The following is a 21,833-nucleotide window of genomic DNA, read 5'->3' as shown; positions in this document are numbered from 1 at the left end:
CCTTTACAGATTTCATGGGAACTTTGGAAATTAGAGCATATAAAAAAGAAAAATCATACTAGAACTCAGCGATAGTTTGATTCATGCTGTTTGATAATTATATAATACTTATCAAGCAAAATAAAATATTTTCCCCCACAATTCCCTTATTTATGAATATTATGATGGATCCTGTCATGGATCACTGAGTAGTATTACATATCCCAGGTGAGAAAACTTACACATTATTTTGTTACCAGGTGCTGAGCCAGACAGACCATACCAAACTTATAAAAATAAATCTACTTTTCTATGGCAAGGGCGCATGTAGGAATTTCTAATATATATAGATTTGCAACCTTTATTATTTATGACTTTTTCCTAAAATATTTTTCTTCATTAAAAAGTAAGTTCATTGTAAAATGTCTTAAGTATACTGGGGAAAGAATACAAACAAATGTTGTCATTGGTAACCTCAACAAAACTGGTAATTCCTATGAACAATTCTGATATTTTGCTTCAGTTACATAATACTGCATAAAGTTATTAAAAAGAGAAAGAGGAATATCAAACATAAGAGAAATGCCAAGTCAGAATGCATGTGAAGGATGACGGCAGGGAGGGTGGAGAACGAGAGGTAAAAGAGCTGACAGGAGAACCTAATTTTAGTATTCTAGTCACAGTCAGGGACTACACTTTATGCTAACCTATAATTTGTTTTATAAGGGGGAGGGGGCCCAGGATCTCCAAACAAAAGGATGATAAGGAGACAGAATAATCTCAATTATCCTGATTTGATTCATACTCATTATATTCATGTATTAAAATGCTACACTCTTCCCATAAATATGGACAATTATTATTGCAAACTCATCAACAAGATTTTTTTTTTTTTGGAAAGGACTCTAAATGAAGGTCAGGCTTAAGGAAGTGATGGAGATCTTTTGTGAATTCTCCATTCTTCTTTAACCATCACCCACGGTCCAATATCATTTTATTACACATATTCTACAGGGCTTTCCTTCCCTGGGGAAGCTGAGTTTTTATCAACAGTGTTATGCTAAGTCTTCTACCTCGGTCAAGTATGCCCCATCCTGTTGGTTCTAAACTAGCCCAACTTACCATCTTATTTCAGTTCAGTACAAAGACTGAAGATTTGATTGGTATGTTGAGGGTCTGAAGGGAAGCATGTCAGGGAGAGCAAAGGTTCTGCTGGGGAAGTTCTCTACTGGAGCACTGGAACCTAGTCAGCTACATTTAGTCTGCTCCTGTGTATCCCCTCATCCTATACCTGTCCATCTAACACCCATTACAACATAACTTAACAAAAAGGGTCATGAAATGTCACCAACACTTCACACCTGTTGAGCAACCTCTTGGGTTAAGCGGGAAAGCACCTCACGTCATTATGAAGGCTATAAAGTTGTTTCCTCTTCCAACTCCATCCCTACCCTCTAGGGCCATGGTCTCTTCATGAAGCACTCAAAATAGATGTAAAGGAAGGAGGCTGAGGAGTCACAGCTCACAGGAGAAAATATTAGACTAGGATTAATAAATGTGAAAACTGGAATAGACCAATGAAAGTTAACCGCTGAGTTAGTAATGGAGATTTTTAATATTTGGAAATGCTCAGAATTGTGCATCTGTCTATGGATGTGGTAACACAGCTGAAAAAAATGATGTTAATTTTTTTATCTGTTTATTTTTCTCGTTGGCCGTGCATCAACTCCATGCAGCTTGATAGGCCATTATCTGTTTTATTGGTAATACTGATGAGGATATAATTAGACAGTGAATGTATTGGACAGATAAGCTTTTTAAAACTGTGGTGTCAGGAGGGGAAGTAACACTGAGCAGCTTGGAAGCAACTATGATTTTTTAAAAATGTAAAAATGTCATACTCAAAATCATCTCAAATACAGAAATACTGATTTTGTTTTTCTATCATTGTGATTTCACTTGCCTGCCTATCACCTTGATGAGCCACAGAACTGCAGGGTGCTGTTTCTCCAGCGGGCTACAGGGTGTCTGGTTTACGTAAATACTTATGACTTGAATAAATAGAACAGACACAGAGTTATTTACTCACCAGTGGCAAGGTATGCTTATTAGAAAACTGTGATGGGAATGAGAAATTCTGGATCTTCCCTTCTGACTTGTGTGAAGCTATCAATAACTTTTGAAGGGTACTTAAGAGTCAATGTACACAGTTTAGGAATTTACCATGGTGGCAAATGCATTGTACAAACAGCTGGCTGTGGCAGGGCTATTCTCTCACTAAAGGATACTTATTTAATCATGTACCTCATGCCAAACTCTGAACAAAACAGAAGCCTGAAGGTAATTTCACAGGATCAAATAGAACTCATCTGTGTAATAAACGAAACTTTTTATTATTAACATGGATAAGATTAGGGATCCCAACCACAAACTTCCATGCCTAAGAGTAGGGCTAGCAAACACCCACTTCTAATATAACAATAGTTAATATTCAGAAAATAATTATAAAGTTACTGAGGGGACAAGGCAAGTGTATAAAAGTCCTTGGCAATCTTGAAGCAAGGCTGCCTAAGTATATATATATCTCAGAAAACAAATGTATTTCTTAGTAGGGCGAAGAAGGGCCAGCTCCATTCCAGCATGTGGGGGAGGCAGGGGCCGAATAACTTGCATCACTTACATGTGTCCCTTTGGACTGTGCGCCCATCTATGTCTTTGTATGTGCAGGGTAGGAATGGAGACCTCATAAAAAGGCCTCTCGCAAGCAGCTCAGCTTGCAAAAAGTGGCATTGTCTTGTTCTGGAAGCATAATGAGTTTTAATTTGAAGTTATCTAAAGGCTTACTGGCTTCAAACAGTCAGACGGACAAGAGAAGTCAGGAAGATTGATAATACTCTCTGGCAGGTGTATTTCCATTTTCTGATGAGACCCGAAGTGCTGAGAGACACTAATCACTGAGCATGCAAGTAAGTAACCATGTGAGCTGAAAGCAAATTCTGCTCATTTAAGCAATGGCTTTAGACAGTGATCTGCAAAACCAGATCTCAAAGAAAGATAGGAAGTTCAGCAGGGAGGACAAATAAATGATGTTTCTGAGCACAAGAGGCACAATTTGTTTTAGAAAACAATTTTTTTGGTAAGTTTTTGAGCTTTCTGAAGTGACTGAGGGCCTTTCTGCTACCAGCTGTCAGATGTGCAAAATGCTTTGTGGTATCCAGTGCAAAAAAAACCACAGCAAACATCCAACACACAGGCGTTCTGTGAGGGGCCTGGGAGAAATCTGATAACTGATCTGTGATTGACAGACAGTGCAAATAGAGTGAGCAGCGTCTATCCATGAGTGCCTTTGAAATCTAACAGGAAGGTCTAGCAGGCATCTTCTAGTAAAGCTTGACAGGACTTTCTCCAGACGGGGCTCCGAAGAGACTAAGTGTCCAGGTTTGCTTAGGACTATCATGATTTTCTTTTCTCTCTCTCTCTTTCTTTCTTTCTTCCTTTCTTCCTTCCTTCCTCCCTTCCTTCCTTCCTTCCTTCCTCTCTCTCTCTCTCTCTCTCTCTCTCTCTCTCTCTCTCTCTCTCTCTCTCTCTCTCTTTCTTTCTTTCTTTCTTTCTTTCTTTCTCCTTTCTTTCCTTTCTTTCTGGGACAGGGTTTCTCTGCATAGCCCTGGCTGTTCAAACACTTGCTCTGTAGACCAGGGTGGCCTTGAACTCAGAAATCTGACTGCTTCTGTCTCCTAAGTGCTAGGATTCAAGGCATGCACCACCATGACCAGCTTCTATCTTGACTTCAAAATTAAAAGTTCCATGTCCTGGGGAATATCTCATCATTATTGGACAGACCGAGAGCTGCCATTGAGGAGTGGTGTAGAACCACTCACCACTCATCATTCAGCAACCTGAACCAAGATGGTCCTTGTTATGAGGAGCAGAATTACTGATGGGTAGAACATGGCTACAAAACAGTCTCAAGTATCTGACTGAAGTGTTGATTTCAGTGTACTTCATCAATACAAAATAAATATCTTTAACTTAAAATCCCAAATAGGAAATTCGGCTCCCAAATCTGAACTTTTGCAGAAGTGACGCTGGGTTAGTGGGAAATTCCAAATCTGACCTTATGCAACAAGTTGCAGTCAAAATGCAGGGGCACTATGATGCTGTATATGATTACATTTGAGTCATGTGTAAGGTTTCCAGAAAGCATAAACTAACTTCCTGTTTATACTTGGCCCTTCTCCCTATGATACTGCATTACGTATATGCCAACATCCCCAAATCCAAAACACCTCTAGTCCCAAGGATATGATATGCTGAGCCTGCCTAAGCTAATAATTGACCTAATTAGTTATCATATCACTTAGATGGATTGTGGAAATCTACTGTCTGTTTGACATTATCCTGAACGGGGAGAGCCCAAAAGAAACAGAAAATGATTTATGTTCTCAGTCAACCATGAGGTGAGGCAACAATGTTAAGATATAATGAAAAATAATTAAAAACATCAAAGTGTATAATTACTGCAAGTATAAAAGTATTTCCAACGAGTAAGAAATCATTCAAAGATACAATGGCTGTAAAGGAAGCTGCCAGAGCCTGGTGTGTAGTAAGCTCTCTACTGATGCTAAGAGGTGCAGTCATGAGATCAATTAAGTAGGAAGCATCTGCTTGTGCTTTGATGGATGTCTAGGCTTTAGTTAGATGCAGATGCCAGGACTGAACCTCCTGGTTAAATAATCAATGCAGTTCTTTGGCACAGTAATCAAACCAGAACCATCAGAATCAGTAGCTTGGACAAGAGTGGTCAGCAGGGATTGGTGTGAGTGGAAATACCACAGGGAACAGTGGGGAAGATCCCACCATAGGAGAAATAAAGGTCACCTGTGACTGTTGGATGTCATCTACCATCAATTTCCCTGTAAGGAAGCCACCACAATAAAAGTCAACTCTCTCAATACCTGGCTTGAGGGAGGCTGCTTGATCTGTGGAATGGGTGGAAATCTGAACTAAAGATCAAAGAGCTGCCTGTAGCTGTTGTAGTCCTAGTACCTTTGGGCTCTTTGATCCTCAACGTTCTAGACCTCCTTCTCTGAAGAGCTGCCCCCACTGCAGAGCACTTCTTGTACCCATTAATCAGATGGTGCCAAATGTCAGGAAGGGGAGGAAGGATGGCAACTAAAAGGGGCTGTGGCGCTGTCTTGGGCTACCATGCCCCATGTGCTTAGTGTCAACACCTAATTACTGCTCTTTTCAAGCAAAAATGAACAGTGGAATATGAAAGCATCATATGTTTGAGAGTAAGAAGGTGGTGAGTGATGCTCTTCGTGGTCCTGATGTTGGAGTGCCACAGCTGAGCATCTGGGACAGATGCTCTCAGCAGGATCATTGTGCTGACCCCTCCCTTTCTCCGACATCCCCTCAAGGTCTCTATCACAGATGCCACGTGGAAGTCTCCCAAGCTTCTTAGGCAAGTAGAAGTACAGTGCCAGCACCTTGTTGTGCTCCATGGTGCAAAATGCAGGCTTCAGCAGGGGCGGGACAGCAGAGCAGCTGGCACTTGCCCTCTGCTGCATGCTTTGTGTTTGTTTTTCCCTTGTTCTTCATCGAATCTCAGGTTCCAGTAACAACTCCAACAGCATCTAAACATGCCAGCCGTCACCAGTGCTACTGACAGCTTGCGTGTGAAAGGTTTCCAGACACTTGGCTGTCTGTCGGGGCTGTACTTCAAAGTTTCCTTTGGGATGGGCTTGCTTAGCAGCTGTAGGAGGTGAGACAGTCTCATCATTATAGAGATGAACAGTGTGAGTTTAGAAAATATTCTGGTCTCTCTTCTACATTTTATGGATATGTGTATATGTACGTACACATTCACACAGTCTATTATAGATACATATATAGGAATATATATTTACTGTTTAACTTGCAGAATTCTCTAAAGGCAAAAGATGAAAGGTTAAGTTATTATTATTTTTTTCTGCTTAGTTCTTGTTTATTTGCTTCTGACATGGTTGTGATTAGCAAATAATTTCTCTAAGGTGCTGAACTATTTCTTAAGCAGAGGTAGGGAAACTATTTTGTTAGTTTGAGGAGACTCAGTACAGCCTAGGGCATATCTGGATGATAGTTTTACTTGTTTGTGGGAAAATATGATTGTCTCTAGACAATGATGAGAACAAGATTAAAAAATGTACTCTAAGAGCCTGTGATTCAAGGCTAAAGGGGAGTTGTACTGAGCACATGTCTGGATCCCAGACTGGGTCTTCCTGGGGTGAGAGCTGAGCATTGGACACAGGATATTCCACTTGGTAGCAGACATGCTGAGATTTGATTATCCCATCTGCTCATAGATCCTCTGGCTCTCCTGATTCCAAGCCCTCACTCTGGAAGAATTCACTCCCTACAGCTGCGAGTGTCATCTCACTTGGAAGAAAGCTAGCTCAGCTCCTGTGCTGGATTTCTCTGGAATATTCCTGTCCTTCAACAGGTTTTCAGGCTTAAAGTTACTCCTTGTAAGAGAGTGGGGAACGAAACAGAATACAGTTGGGAAAGCAAGCCACAGCAGTGGAGTAGAAACACAAAGAACAGTAGGGGGATGGGGCTGGAAGGGAAAGCCAGGAAGAGCGGGAGTGGGAAGAGGAGAAAAAGTGTCTGGGGTAGACCCTTCCCTTCATGAAGAGCTCTCAAAGAACTGTCCTCAGGGACTCTCAGGAATGTCTATGGTTAAAGGAGGTAGAGAGGAACCAGTGACAGAAGCCATCTTTGCTTCATACAAAGCAAGGAGATGGGTGCACTGGCAAGAGCAGTGTCACGAGGAAGACAGGAGACTGTGGTCAGCAGGACAGCGAGCCTGTCCAGAGCGGGGAGTGGACCTGGGCCTGTAGGGAATTAAGGAAAGAGGCAGTTTGTTCAGACTATTGGGACATTCTAGTTTTGAAAGGAAGGACAGAGCCATGGCAGCAGTATAACTGTAGTACTGCTTCTCCTTCAAGTAGAATAAGGTGACATTTGGAAGAGAGGGCCAGAGTCCAACTGACAGAGTCTGAGGAAGACTGTGGACTGACAGACAACAGACAAAGCCGAGGTGTTTAGAGCAAGTTCCACATCAAAGTGTAGGGCAACATACACTTTGAGAGGGGACACACACACACACACACACACACTTGAGATACGTTAGTGCCCAGGCACCCCCGATTTGTATTTCTAAAAAGTTTTCTGGTAATGCTTAGATGATAGCACAGAGGGCCGCTTCTTTAGGGTTAGCCTGGTTGAATAGGCTTTGCAACCACAGGATATGAGCACGATTCCCCAGCGCTCTTTCCTTCACGCCCAAAGCACGAGACATTAGAGTGGGCAACACAGTACACAGGGCCAAATATGTTAGTCTGTGCTCTCCTGAATACTGATGAACTCTTCTCTAAAAACCATTGTAAGGTTTTATGAATTAGTATGTGCATGTGTTATTTTGCCCATTTTAAGCCTAGATGATTCCTTCTTTAGATGCATATTACTTAAGGTGGTAATTCTATAAATTATTAGGATAGAACCAGAGCTTGCCTGAGTTGAGGTTAAACAAACAAACAAACATACACACACACACACACACACACACAAATGAAACAATTATTACAATGTACAAAAGTGACTCAGGAATTGGACCAAGTTATCACACTGCCTTGAAAGTTGAAGAACTTTATGCACCAAACATGTTTCTTAAAAATAGTACACCCAGGGTTGGAGAGGTGGTTCAGCAATTAAGAGCACTGGACATAGGTTCAGTCTCCAGCACCCACATGGTGGCTTCCAACTCTCAGTAACTCCAGGCCCAGAGTACTTTATGTCCTCTTCTAGTCTTTGAGGACACCAGGCATTCATGTTGTGAACAGACATACATGCATGAAAAACACCCATATGCATAAAAGTAAAGGAAAAAATATATACACAGATGAAATTCTAAAAGAGAGGGGAATATTATTTAACATATGTATTTTATTGTGTGCCACCTAATAAAATCTTAACAATCCTATTAACAGGATATGTTGTTCATATTTTGCAGAAGAAACTAATTTTCATGGATATTAAAAGGACATGTGTGAAGGCGTGGACCCTACAGTTAAGTCTTTAGAACTTCTTTTACATATATTGATTATTTTGCTTGTGAACACACAATATTTCTTCCAACTAAGTTACTCAAATAACTGAGTGAACTGCATAGAAACTGCTCTCTTCTTCAAAATGCATTAAAATATCACACACAGGAAAAGAAATATGTGAGGCTTGGAAAGTAGTCTAACATCTGGTCCATCATGCTTTCCCCAATTCTTGCTGAGAAATGACCTTCTTTAGCTACTTCTACAAGGGATTTTCCCCGCATGTGAAGAGATTCATCTGGAAAAGATACCTTATTTTATAATCATACTTGGGATAGTTTTTCTTTTTTCATTAGATCTAAGCAGGCATGCATAGATAGATGCAAGATGGACACTGAGTGCTAAGGAGCAATTTCCCACTTGTGAACAATCATGATACCCTTCCTTTTGGCTCTTTCGAGGATAACAGGAAACTCAGGGTGTAGCATCTCTTGTGGTGTAACCCTATAAAATGAAATCTGTTGTAGCCATTACTGGGATGTGTGATGGAAGTTTAATTGCTTTGAAATGCCATAGGCTAGCAAGACGTGAACATGTGTAAGAAGTTTGAATTGAGATTTGAAGGAAAACAGAAGTCTGGAACTATTTATTTCACAGCAGATGTATCCACATGGATTCTGCAGTGTGATTGCCTGGCATATTATTACATCCTGATATCTAGCTAGAGTGGCCTTAGGACGTCATGCATAGAAGTGGCAGAAGACTAATCTTCAGGATTTCTTTGTGACTTGGAATCTGGGCTGTGTTAAAGACACATGCACCAATATCAATCTTTCTAATGCCCAAAAAGATGGGCTGTAGCATCATTTTGAAAAGAGGCTCTGTAGGGCTCCTCTGCCTCTTGCTCATCTTACGCACCCGGAGACAGTCCCAACAGTGTCCAGACACCTGTCATAGTGTGGACACAGTAAGTTACAGCTGTAACCCTGATGGGCCACATGTAAGTGGTACATGCAGTATGTGCCAGGGACATAGATGGCAGAGCTCAAACACAGGCACATATGAATTTCAGCAAAAGCATTTTTCCTTAACTCATCTCCCCTCCATACTTAGAGCTCTATCTGTGTTAGAACCGCTTTCTGTAGAAAAGATGATCTGTAGGGAAGATCTGCTCAAGACAGATCAATGAGATCATTACAAGCCTCAAACAGAGCCATTTCTTCCCTGCTCGGTCTTCTTGTAGCTGCACATGGTGCTGTTTCTGAGGACTCTCCTCCCAAGTAGCAATATGATTCTACTGAACCTCAAATGAAATAATTACCATTTAAATTAATGAAGTGTTGATCTCATTTGGCTGTATAAAGGGTAAATGTATATAAAAATATAAGGAGAGTAGTGATAAGCTGGAGAGTTTTCTTCAAGCTCTGTCAAAAGCTAGCGGTAGAAGCAGCAATGAACTAACTATGTTAATAACATTGCATTACTCTATTGATGAGAAGGTTCTGAGAAAGTTGAGACTGCAGCAAAGGGAAGGCCATTTGTGGTCTTAGAGTGACATTAGAGCAAGTGAACATTCCTCACTCTAATAGCTTGGGGAGTGGTTTCCAGACCAGGTTTCAGTTCCTACTCTACAACTCAGCCTGACTTCCTTTAGAAGGTATACAACCTGCTTGACCAACAGGGAAGCCCTGCCAACCATTCATAGGACATTTGTGACATTTATTTATGTCCTGTGATGTCAAGTGATATGTGCCTGGAACATGGTGAGGCTTCTAGGGTACATACTATTAGACTGTGGGACAAAGTTGGACACAAAGCCTGAGCTCTGAAGGTACCTCGAAGGAAAAAATGGAAACAAATACTTCTAGACAAAACTATAATATTAAGAAGCCAATGTATTGCAGCCCCTGAGGGTTTCAAAACACATGCGCGCGCGCGCACACACACACACACACACACACACACACACACACACACACACTGTAGAATCCAGAGTCGTTATAAGTTTCTTATCAGTCTATCTGCCTAACATTTTATAGCAACTCAAGATGAGAACTGAAATGACCTATTTTCTTAAATATTTGAAAAATCACATGACAAACCCAAAGGCTACAGCTGTATGTTAAGAAAGAAATTCAGACACCCGAAGTTAAGAGACTTCTGAAGGCTATGCTTCAGAGTAGTGAGAGCTAGAAAGATGTTGGTCAAAGGAAATCTGTGAAGCCTTCTCAACACCCAATTTCTGGCCTGCCATTTTTATAAAAGCAATCTTTCTTACCATTTCCTTTACTGTGGGCTTATTAAAAACGTATTTCAAAAAAAAAATCCTTTAATACAATAAGATCTGGTAGAGATTACTATGTATCTCAAATCTGTAACTGTCCTCATTTTGAAGGAGGTTAACAAGATAATTTTTTTTCTGAATGTCAGAAGTCTTAAGGTCAAGAGTACAAAACTGCTTACTAAGACAATGGAAAGCAGTCACTGCCAGGGAACCTGCCCATTTGCTATGCACATGTCATCATGTTGGACATTTCATAGAACCAATGAATTCATACCAGTAACTCAGGAAATAAAACTGACATCAGATTAGTATCTAGAATCAGCTTGCTCGAAGTCACTGCTGTTACCCGGCTCATTTTCTTGAGTCACCATAGTGGCTCAAAATATACTTCAACTCAAAAGAGAATGCCTCACGTCATGATTAAAGCAGCTGTGCTCTCGCTTTCTTTAAATCGTTTTCCTTATCATTTCACACCTGCCTTTTCACCACACTCTGGGTCCTTCCTCTTCCTTCCCCTGAACTGCATCTTTACCAAAGCTGCTTCTCCCATGACGGTGCTGAGGGAAATACACACAACAGGAAGCACTTGTTTGAGCTAACACATCAAGACACCATTTACGACAAGTTTGGGTTTTTGTGACCTTAACGCTCTCAGAAGCTCCTCCCCTGTCATTACATTCATTATGCTACTCATCAGCACCACCAGGTTCTGTTCTCTTAAACACTGTGGAGTTCGTTCGTCATTTCTCAACATCCAAATAACCTCACGTGAAGCAGAAAGCACAAACGAGGAAGGTAACTATTTATCTAGAATTATCAACCCAAAGTCATTGAAAATATAAAATGAAAACAAGAACCCAGTTGGGAGACAACAGCAAAAATCAACGAGACTAGCACTATACAGGAGATATGTAGCTAAAAAGTAGTCGGCCTAGGTCTGGCAAGAGAGCTCAGTGGGAAAGAGTGATTTCCTCCTACCCTAATCACCTGAGTTCAATCTCCACCTGACTTCAATCCTTGGAACCTATAAGGTACAAGATCTGACTTCCTCAAGTTATCCTTGGACCTCTACACATGTAGAGGACTTACACACACAAATCTAATAAAAAAAGGAGTGAGGCTAATATGGGAAGGTGATGATGGTGACAATCATATCCAGGTCACTCACTATTCTAAGAACATTGATTCATGAACACCGACTTCTACATGCCTAGTTTTTAAATCCAAAGACGTCAGCAGACTACCAACCGAATATGTTGTATTAGAATAATGAACAACATGGAGATGATAAATAATTTTACTTAAGTACTTTCTATGAGAGAAGAACAATACCAAATTCTCCTCTGCTATTCCTTTAAATAGACAGAGTTCTATTATATAGCCCAGGCTGGCAGAACTCATGATCTTTTAGCTTCTGCCTCCCATGGTGTATACACCATCAGGCCTCAGGGCTAAGTTCTTTAAATGGCACCACTTTTCTCCTTGTTCCCTTTGCTTGCTTCATTGTGTCTATAGACAAGTCTTGTACATGTTATTTGCTTCACCTGAAATGGCCTACGGCTTGTTAGGCATTTGGTTCCACCCCTGCCTCCCTTTCAGGGGTTCAGTTAAAAGAAGAGGTTGGTTAATGGTAAAAAAAAAAAAAAAAAAAGTCTACAAAGACTAGTCCATTAATAGCAGTTTACTCATAATGACCCCAAACTGCACACAAGAAAAGTCATCCATGGAAAAGTGAAGGAGAATACAAATTTATGGCATCCACAAAATAATAGAACTTAATAGTAGAAAGAAATGGCCTCATGGGATAGTTATTGGAATAAAGGTATCTGAAAAATGTTAGAGATAAGGAAGCCACATTCATCTAAGCCATACTCAATTAATCCTATAGATATAAACTCTGCAAGACCATGTCACCTGCAGTGACAGAAGGTAGATCAGTGGCTGCATAGTGTGGTTTCAGGACAGGGAACAAGAAAGGAATACAAGAAGTTTTAGGGCAGCAGTAGTTGCCTAGATCTTGATGGTGGTGATGGCATATCTCTGTCAAAACAAACCAGCAGGACATGTAAAACAGAAAGTTCATTACGTGTAAGTTTATCTCAATAAAGTGGGTTAAGAATGTATGAGGATGACCACATATCCTAATTTGTTTATAAACTGAGATTCAACTCCAGGTTGTCTGACTGAGTGGTGCAAGCTTTGAAACCACCACAAAGAATGAGTTTCTTGTTTTGAATAAATAGAAAACCTCAAATAAGGATTGTTGAATTTCAAAACAGTCTCTCAATGGTATGTGTGGATGTGTTCTGATAGGACTGTGTCTTGGCTTCAATTCTTTCCGTTTTATTTTGGAACTGGATTCAGAATCAGTGGTTCACTGAATTCATTTCATTAACTTTCTAGCCCTCCCACATTTTTGACCAGAGGAGGATTCCACTGATAACGACTCTCAAACCATGAGGGATCAGAGCCTGATGGATTTTATTCTAGCCTGAGATATCAACCATCACTACAAAATAATCACCATCTGCCACCCTTAAGGGGAGTCAAACACCTGTGCTAAGAGAAGAGTTACAAATGCCCAGGGACATCAGTTCATCCTCTCTTGAAGTAGTAATTTAGTTCGTTACAGAGATGTCAACGTTCTCTTAAGTGTAGAAGCTTTTGCACATTGCCAAACCAAGTTTTCTGCTTACAATTTTATGTGGCATATTAATAGCTAAAGAGTCAGTAAGAGTTTTTTTTTTCTTTCAGATTTTTATCACTTCTTATATAGGTGCAATTAATTAGAACCTGTGAGATTTAACAGACTGAAGTCAACACGACATTTAAACATTACAATATGAAAATTAAGTAAAGTTGTGTCATTATTGATATAGGATTATGGGAGGAAAAAAGTTGAAAGACACATTAGTTATTAGAAAGCACAGTTTTCTAGCCCATTTGAGGTCACTTAGTTAATTTCAGCCCCCAAACATTCTCATTGACAGCATATTTATGTATCTTTATTTCTGGGGGTGGAGAACATACGGAAATAGACTCATGACTCTTTATATGTTTGCCACTTTCTATTTTCAACCACTTTTTATTTTGCTCAGCCTTTCATTATGTTTATTATTAGCTCCCATATTCTGCAAAAGCCAAGGTACAAATCCCGGACTTGTTTCCTCAAAGACCACAGATAATGCCATTTGGTTAATAAGAGAATGACAAAACCCACAAAACTCCCCTAGAACTCTCTTCAAATAACTAATTAATCTGGCATAGAGCTGACAGGGAAACTATGCAGCCACAATTTTAATTCTGTTTTTAGAGAAAGAGGGAGAGAGAGAGGGAGACAGAGGGGGATGGGTGGGGGGAGAACTGCACATGAGGATCAGCCAGGATTAGAACCCAGGGTCTTACATGTGTTAGGTAAGCTCTCTACCACAGTGTTACATTCCAAGTCCTGAAGGTGGATTTTTAAGTACAAAACTGTGCATTTGGAACCCAGAAGAACAAAAAACTGAAGCAAAGCATGACTGATACAGCCTGACCAATATAATGCTACAATTCAGTGGAAGTTCAACAGGGAGAAAACTTCTCTTTATCCTCTGTAAATGTTTTTAAGCATCATACATTTAGTAGTTAGCTATTCAGAAAAGAAAAGTGAACATTTTAGAGGCAAGAACCTAGATTAAGTACCAGCTAAGAAGGGTTTCCTGGCAGGGACTTAGTGTTACCATCTAGATATCTTGCTAAATCATCCACCAGACCAAAGAATAAAGGTAAGACCCCCCCCCCCCCCAGTAGTGTGTGAGCCACATCATTCTGTGGATGAGCTAAAAGATAAGACCACACACAAAGAACACACAAGAACTTGGAATCAATAAATATGAGAAGAATGTAAGTTCAGCGAACACAATGCTAGAAAGTGTAGAATGAAGAAAACAGCCAAGTGGTATCTTCAGTAAGCAAATTCGTCAGTAGGACAAACCATGTCTACTCACTCTACTTTCCAGTAACAATCATCTTACTTCTGAAAATGGGTTCTAACTAGACTCCCACATCTGATTCTAATCCCACTGTTCACACTGGCCATATGAATAGCATGCCATTTTGACCTTTCTTCAAAAACATAAAATACCAATTAAGAGCACTGTGTATCCAAGCATTATGGAGTATAAATCACATACCAACAGTGAATCTACAGGCAGGTAGTAGAGATGTAACATTATTCAAACAGTGAAATAATAAAATAAATAGATTTTTACCATTTCAAGTGACAATACATTAGAAATCACTTCATACTCTCAAAACAAAAATAAACCAAACCCAAACTTTTCATTTTTATTTAACATATGGCATGCTTAATGGTTTCAGTACTTCTAATTCTTTTTAATAAGTGTTACAAACTGAAAGACAGGCAGCTGCTAAAAATATATTGTAATGTCTTAAAACTACCATTCCCTACCAATGGAAATACAATGATGGCAATTAAAAGTAAAAAAGATGATTAAAAGTTAAGATCTGAGAGGCTAAGAAGTCATGTTAGACTGTCAATTGTTTTCACCATTGTGGGTAACCAGTTAGAAGTAAAAAAAAAAAAATCTAGTAGTTTAGTTGTGGTTCAGGAAAGAGTCAGTGGGGACAGGGGAGGTTTCAGCGACATGCTGGTAGAAAAACAGAGACTTACATAGTCTGGGAGGGCAGGGAAATGAAGGGCGTGGCAAGCTCGCTCACTTAGTGGTCATTTTTTGAGTTTCAATGACTTTTTTTTTCATTCTTTCGCCTAGTAAAGATGACAGAAGGTCCTAATTTATTATCTGAAATCTGCTTCTGTTCCCAGATAGAAGAGTTTAACTGTACACAGTCATATCATCCCAATACAAGTACTTTGAGTCAAAGAGATGTTCATGCATTCCACAGAATCACAACTACACCCTCAAAGCTCAGCACAGGATTTGGGGAGAAGAATCAGCCGCACAGCGTGGGTACTGGGGGGCAGAGGCTTGGCTGGTGTGGTCTCCTCAGAGTGATGCATTGGAGGAAAGCAGAGCCTAAGAAAAGCTATTGTTTTTCCCCGACTCTGATCCCCAGACTATAAAAAAATGTCTGGATGAACATCTTGGGCAGTCTCCTGGGTGACGATGCTAGAAGAGCTTGTCACAACCTACATCAGACCCATGACAGGTGCTCTAGACCTTAGGTGCTTCCTGCTGTGGTCAAGTGCAGTGCTACCAGTACTTCTGTCTAACGTGACCTGGTTGGGGGGGGGGCGGTTGTCAGGGGTTAGGAGGAGACTAAATGTAGAGTGTGTCAGCCAGGCATGGAGATACATGCCTGTGATTCCAATATCCAGGAAGGAGAAACAGGAGGATTTTTGCCATAAATTCAAGGCCATTTTGGCCTACACAGTGAGTTTGAGTCCAGTCCAGTCCACACAGCGTGCGACAGCCTATCTTCCAAAACCAAAAGACCCATCTCAACTTCTGTGTCTGTATATTATGCCAGCCCATAGTCTCCGACCTTCCCTATACTATTGTCTGGTTGGAGGGCTGAAAGTGCTCAGAAAACCCTTAGGAACTGACCAATGAAGAGGCAGTATTCATTGAATTCTGTGAGGAGAACCACCTGTGTGGAGAAAGCTCTTTTGAAATAGCTCACTAGTGTATTTAAAGGCACATGGGTTGGGAATTAAAAACTTTTTAATAAGAGGAAAGAGATGGGCTGGGGGGCACTAATCCTGATAACATGCCCTCCGTTTGATACTGAAGTCATCTTCTGGCTTTGGGAATGTTACTCAGCAATGGGATACTGGAGTATGCATTTTAGTTCTTCATTGACAGAATGCTACATCTGCTCTAAGATGAATGACTTTCCATTTTCACACACACTCTCAAGTGGGGTCTTCCATGGGCATGTGACATTCATAGCATTTTTTTCAAGTAACTAACTCTGGGGAAGGTACATAGTCAAAAGGTACCTAAAAATTGACTAGAATTATTTACAAGATGGACTAGGCAAATAGATATTTAGTAAGTTTACATAGGTGCACATTCATTTCCTCATGTTTATTCTGTAAAATTAGCCTGCTGTAAGAGACATTTTAATTGCATTGAGGTTATTGTTACTGCTGTTGTTGCTACCATTGAGCAGCAGGACAGAATCCCATGAGTCCAATTAGAATCATTAAAAGTCAAGGTAGCATCCGCAGCCAAGTGTTGACTGTGGCTACTGTCTTTGGAGTTTCCCAAACAGTGCACTGCTCTTGCTCTGGTGGCATTTGCAGACTGCTGCTATAGAAGTACAGAAAACACAGTTCTCTGAAGCGCAGTCACAAATGTGCCACTCAGAGAAGCAGGTGGATTTCCAGAGAGTCCCGTCCAGTCCTTCCTACACTGATAGGGAACCTGAGCACATGAGCGGCGGCTGCGGGAAGGGAAGTGCTTCCCTAGTCCAGACCCACACAGCACAAGTGGCTGAGCATGGATGAAGTCAGCCTTGAAGAGAGTCCTACCCTCTGTAGTTGCCTTAGCTTCTGGCTCTCTCTGCTGTCTGCTGCTGGTGTGTGGTATCTAGGTATGCCTGAAGAAATGCAGGGGGGCATGTAAGACAGATCTGCCAGGTTTGATGAGAGACAGCTATTCATCCCCATGGGGTGTGGGCTTTTCTGAATTCATTAGGATAAGGGAGACTACAAAGTCTTCTGATGTCCAAACCTTGGCTTCTGCTTTCCTCGATGAGAAAGGGAAATTCTGACATGGGTACTGACATCCCAATTCCAGTGGTAGCCACTAACCAATCTGTGAAACTGCTCTCTTTCTTCTTTCTCTCTATCTCCTTTTATCTTATTTTCTTCTTTCTTGTGTGTGTGTGTGTGTGTGTGTGTGTGTGTGTGTGTCTGTCCTGAAGCTCACTATGTAGACCAGACTGGACTCAAATTCAGAGATCCACTTGTCTCTTCCACCCAACTGGTGGAATTTAAGGCAGGTGTCAACACACCCAGCTCATCCAGGAGTTTTGAAATTCATTTCATGTTTATGCAGGGTTAAGACTGAGAGGGGTGAGTGGGGTAGCACCGTGGTTAAGGTTTCTGCCACAGGACATGCTGCTCTTTGTTGTCAAAAAGAGAAGTGGGTCCCTGCAAAGCAAGGCCTCTGCTGCTGGTGGATCTGATTTAAACCGTGAATTCTTGCTCAGCTATCACTGCACAAATCTCTTAAATATTAGCTCTTTTTATTCTTTGACTTTACATCTCATAAAAAGTCAGTCCGTTTTTTCTCCAGCCCTGGTGATGTGCATTCCTTCATTTCTGGAGTATGTTGCTCCTGCTAGCCTCTGCCCTAGTCCCTTTTATTGGTAGGACACTTGGGAAGTAATAGTAATGTTTAGCATAAGGAAGAAAGTAACTTTGAAAGAATTCATCTTATTATGATCATGTTTATATGAAATGTGGGTCTTGCCATCAACAAAATTACAAAACAATTCCTCTGGGAGCCTAGACCATTCCAAGTAATTCCTCTATGAAAAAAATGAACTTTAATTGTTACTCTTGGCAGCCATCGAAGAGAAGAGTGAAATATTATACTAAATATTGCCACGTGCAATAGTAAAATACAACTTCCTTCTCGCCAGAAGCAGTGTATGGTCCCTTGAAATCCACGTTTGGGTCTGCTGATTTAGTTTAAATTCCCTGTTTTCCCCTCTCCAAAATCAACAGAGGTTTTCCAAAGAGCTGTGTCCTTTATTAGAACCATTTGCTCTTTTTAAGTTGCCAAAAAGGAGTAAGTAAAACTAGGAAGTTTATTTGGGTTAAAGTTGATTCTTCAGCTTCCTTGAGGTCAATGTGCTTTGTCTGTGAGCCCCCTCTGCTAAGAAGGCCACTCCAGCCAAGATTCCATGTTGGTCCCTTTCCCCCAGTACAGCTCATATGTTTATCCAGGAGGACTTGGGAGCAGGCTGACACTAATCAGCATGAAACATACATATGGCAATTTACATTCTGTTTCTTTTCTTTTTGAAGAACTGAACAATTCAAATAATTTTCATATTGCCCATACAACTGCAATTTTGAGACTGGGGCATCTTCACGTTGGCTTCCCAGAGTGGGACAGCAATGGGCATTCACCGTTCTTTAGACTAAGCAGCACACTGACATACTGCACTGTGTAGTTTACAGCCAAGGAAAGGACCACACTTCAAGAGCAGAAGGGTATTCTTTTTCTAAGTATGGAGTAGATTATGCAAAAACATTAAGTCACTGGTCATATGTGCTGAATACATGACAGATTCATAAGTCCTGTAAGGAGGAGTTTACCATGAGCTATCCGCAAAGAATTTTAAAAGGATATACATTTTGGCATAAGTATCTGGGTATACTGGACACAGTTTCCTAAGCAAATATTAAGCTCCTATGTATGATATCATGTAGATGTTACTCAGATCCCATAACGTTTAAATGTGGAACAATTAGGGATCCTAAAATGAATGGCTTCCTCAGAATTAGTCATCATGTCTCCAGTGATCCGAGTGCCAGAATTGCCACTGATAACATATTCCCTAAGCTGTAGAACACTGTTTTCCCCATAGAGGGATCTAAAAATTATTATGATCTAAAGTTATTTGGGAAAAATTTTGAGACTGTAACTGTGGTATAAAGTAATTATTGTTATAACTCCACACATTAAAATTTAGGTCATTTGCAACTGGAGTAAACACACTAATCTTTAGAAATGCTTTATGTAATTACTTTCTATTTATTACGATATATATTATCCATGACAACAAAGATGACAGGTACTGTTAAGAAGAGTGCTAGAAGGAAGTATAACTTGCCTCAGCTCTGGGAAGACCACTCTGTGTTTGTTTTGTGTCATGTGCAGCTGCTGGGGACTGTGCGGTAGGAAGTTCCATCTGCACTTTGGGTATATTCCTAGAAACATGCCTGCTCTTCTGTTTGTGGAGTAGTAAAAATAATATGTCACAGAACGCATGGCCTAATTGCTACAGTGAGAAATGTATGTCAGTTATTATATCTAAAGAAGATGAAAAACTTAAAAACACATAGCTATAAAAATACCACTCAGAATCACTGATAGCAAATACTAAGGCAGTTAGGAGTCTCATAGGCCAGTTATACTTGGGGGTTGGGTGAATCTTTAAAAACTTGACCTAAGATATGGGAAGTATAGGAAATCTTTCATGTGTGTATACTACTAATTAAAAAAAAAAAATCAATCCCTGCCTTTTACGTGCTAAAAGACCAAAGAGCTCTTCATGTGGGAGCACAAAATGTAAAGATTTGTTTGAAGGGTTCCATTTCCTACTCTCCATTGAAAATCGAGGAAAAATAAAAATATTTTGCCTGTGACAGAATATGAAAGAAGTTCTCACCCTTAAAACCAGCAGCATTGGTTTTCCAGTCATTAGCGTTCAAATGTCCCGCACGGGAAGTCCTGACAATAACATGCTGTACGTCTCTCCAGGTCAGAAACGGACTGGGGAAAGACAAGGTAAGAATCATTGTACCAAAAAAAAAAAAGATGGGGGAAGCAGAGAGTCACAAGCAAATTCAAAAAGCAAAATCAAAATGGCGAAGTACTAAAAACAGGGGACAGAGACTCGGGTTTGGGATAATCAAATGCCAAATGCCACTCTTGCTCTCAATGTGGAGACACGATGTCAGTCTGTGGGTGGCAGAAAATGTAACTGCAAGAAGAAATACTAGGCTCGAAGTCAGTACGTCAGTACAGCTCAGTGGTAAGACGGTCAGGGTTTTCCATTTCCTCAACAAAACGTCTGCTCACTACAGAGCTATTGTCCTCTGAGTGAGAGTTCGAATCATCAGACACAGCAAAGTCAAAATAAAAGGCCCCTGGAACATCCATTCTTTAATCATATGACTAGGCAATCAGTTTGCAGTTTACTAAAGATCAATATTTAACCTTCTGTATAAATATATGTGTGGGATCTGGAAAAGTTTTAGCTGAAATTAGGTCCACATTTTCAGTGTTGTTTAAGGAAAAGAATGTGGTTTGATCTAAAAGTTAGGTTCTACAGTGCAGAGGACAGAAGCATATTCTCACTTTATAATATGTAGTTGTTACATTAAACAACCAGCTCACTAGTTCTCAAGGCTGATAGCATGGAAGAGCACAAGGTAATGATTGAACAGATCACACTTGTTGAGAATGAAAATCTAATGAAAACCAACCCAAGGACAGTGTAACACAGTCTGGGTCTCTTTCAAAGACCACAAGTACACAAATAGTTACTGGACATAGTGGGAACATGAGTACATTCTTCAGTCTTGAAGTCTGAGATGTGTTGATCTTTAATAAAATCCTATTATTTACTCATTTATTTACCTTTCACTGTGATCTCATGTGCTACAGGGCATGTGTGTATGTAGGATGACTTTCAGGAATTGGTTCTCTTTCTGTACTGTGGGTTCTGGGATCAAACTCAGGTCATTAGGCTTAGAGGTAAACACCTTTACACACAATGACATCTCACCACCCCTATTATCTTACCTAACTGAGAATTATGATAATAATTATCACATGGCCTATGTAATCATTTTCATCCATCACCTTCAATTTAGAAGAATTTGTAGGATTCAGCAACCTGGAGAATGTTCACTTAAGAACTCTGTGAAAGTTGCTTGACATCCATTTCATACACTCACATCCCAACACCGAGGGAGAACTTATCAACTGTGACTAATATTTAATTGTGAAGCCATTGCTTGGCTTCAAGCTACTTTTTGTCCCAATCACAGCTACCATATACACAATTTGGTCAGTGCCCTCCTAGAAATAAGTAGCCTGGTAATCAGACAGCAGCTTTTTTCTTTTCTATGTGAAATGAATCTCTACAAAGAATTAATTTCCTCAGTTAGAATGTAGATGCCATAATCAGTTAAAGTAATGCTAATCACTCCACATAATACCTGGTACACAACAAGCTCTTGGGAGGAGGAGACAGCTAGCCATTTTGTTCAGGTAACCTGCTGCTCTTATTTGGGAGCTTGAATATCAAGACATCAGGGAAAGAAAAGAACTATTGAGTGTTGATACCTTTCCCTCATGCTCTCAGACTGAAAACAAACCGAGTGAGAGTGAGCACAGCATTCCATGTTTTCAGAGGCTGAGACCAGAGTGGCTTCTTAACGGTTACGTTAGGGAAAGAGCTCATGTTTAGAAAATGAGAACCCTGCTAGGTGGACTTTAAAACCATGGGAAGGATGGAGACAGAGTTTTCATTCTGTTTGAATCTGACACTTGTTGGGGACCATTTTAGAAAGTGGTGAGGCATGGAAGTCAAAGGGAGAGAGGTGTGCCGTAGGGCCCAGGAGGAAGGGAAGGAAACTTTGCTTCCAAGGCAAAAGGCTTGATTTGGCCCTTTGCTGACTTGCACTGAACCACATGATAACTCAGAAGACTCGGTGCAGTGCTGTCAGGGACGTGTAGAAACCCATTCTGAATGCTGGCCTCAACATAGAT

The 21,833-nt window shown here is 40.4% G+C and overlaps 1 protein-coding gene across 3 annotated transcripts in view; it reads right to left on the bottom strand.

Moving 5' to 3' along the window:
* Pcsk5 (proprotein convertase subtilisin/kexin type 5) overlaps positions 1-21,833 on the bottom strand; it is a 434,973-nt gene that overhangs the window by 182,802 nt on the left and 230,338 nt on the right. For all 3 annotated transcript variants that reach the window (XM_059259884.1, XM_059259894.1, XM_059259903.1), the window contains exon 10: positions 19,723-19,826. In XM_059259884.1, coding sequence (XP_059115867.1) covers positions 19,723-19,826 — 104 coding nt within the window. The remainder of the gene's footprint in view (positions 1-19,722; positions 19,827-21,833) is intronic.

This window comes from Peromyscus eremicus, chromosome 1, assembly GCF_949786415.1.
Source record: "Peromyscus eremicus chromosome 1, PerEre_H2_v1, whole genome shotgun sequence".
In the NCBI taxonomy this organism is placed as follows: Eukaryota; Metazoa; Chordata; class Mammalia; order Rodentia; family Cricetidae; genus Peromyscus; species Peromyscus eremicus.
Note: the sequence above shows the minus strand (reverse complement) of the source record. Positions and strands in the feature narration are given on the sequence as shown.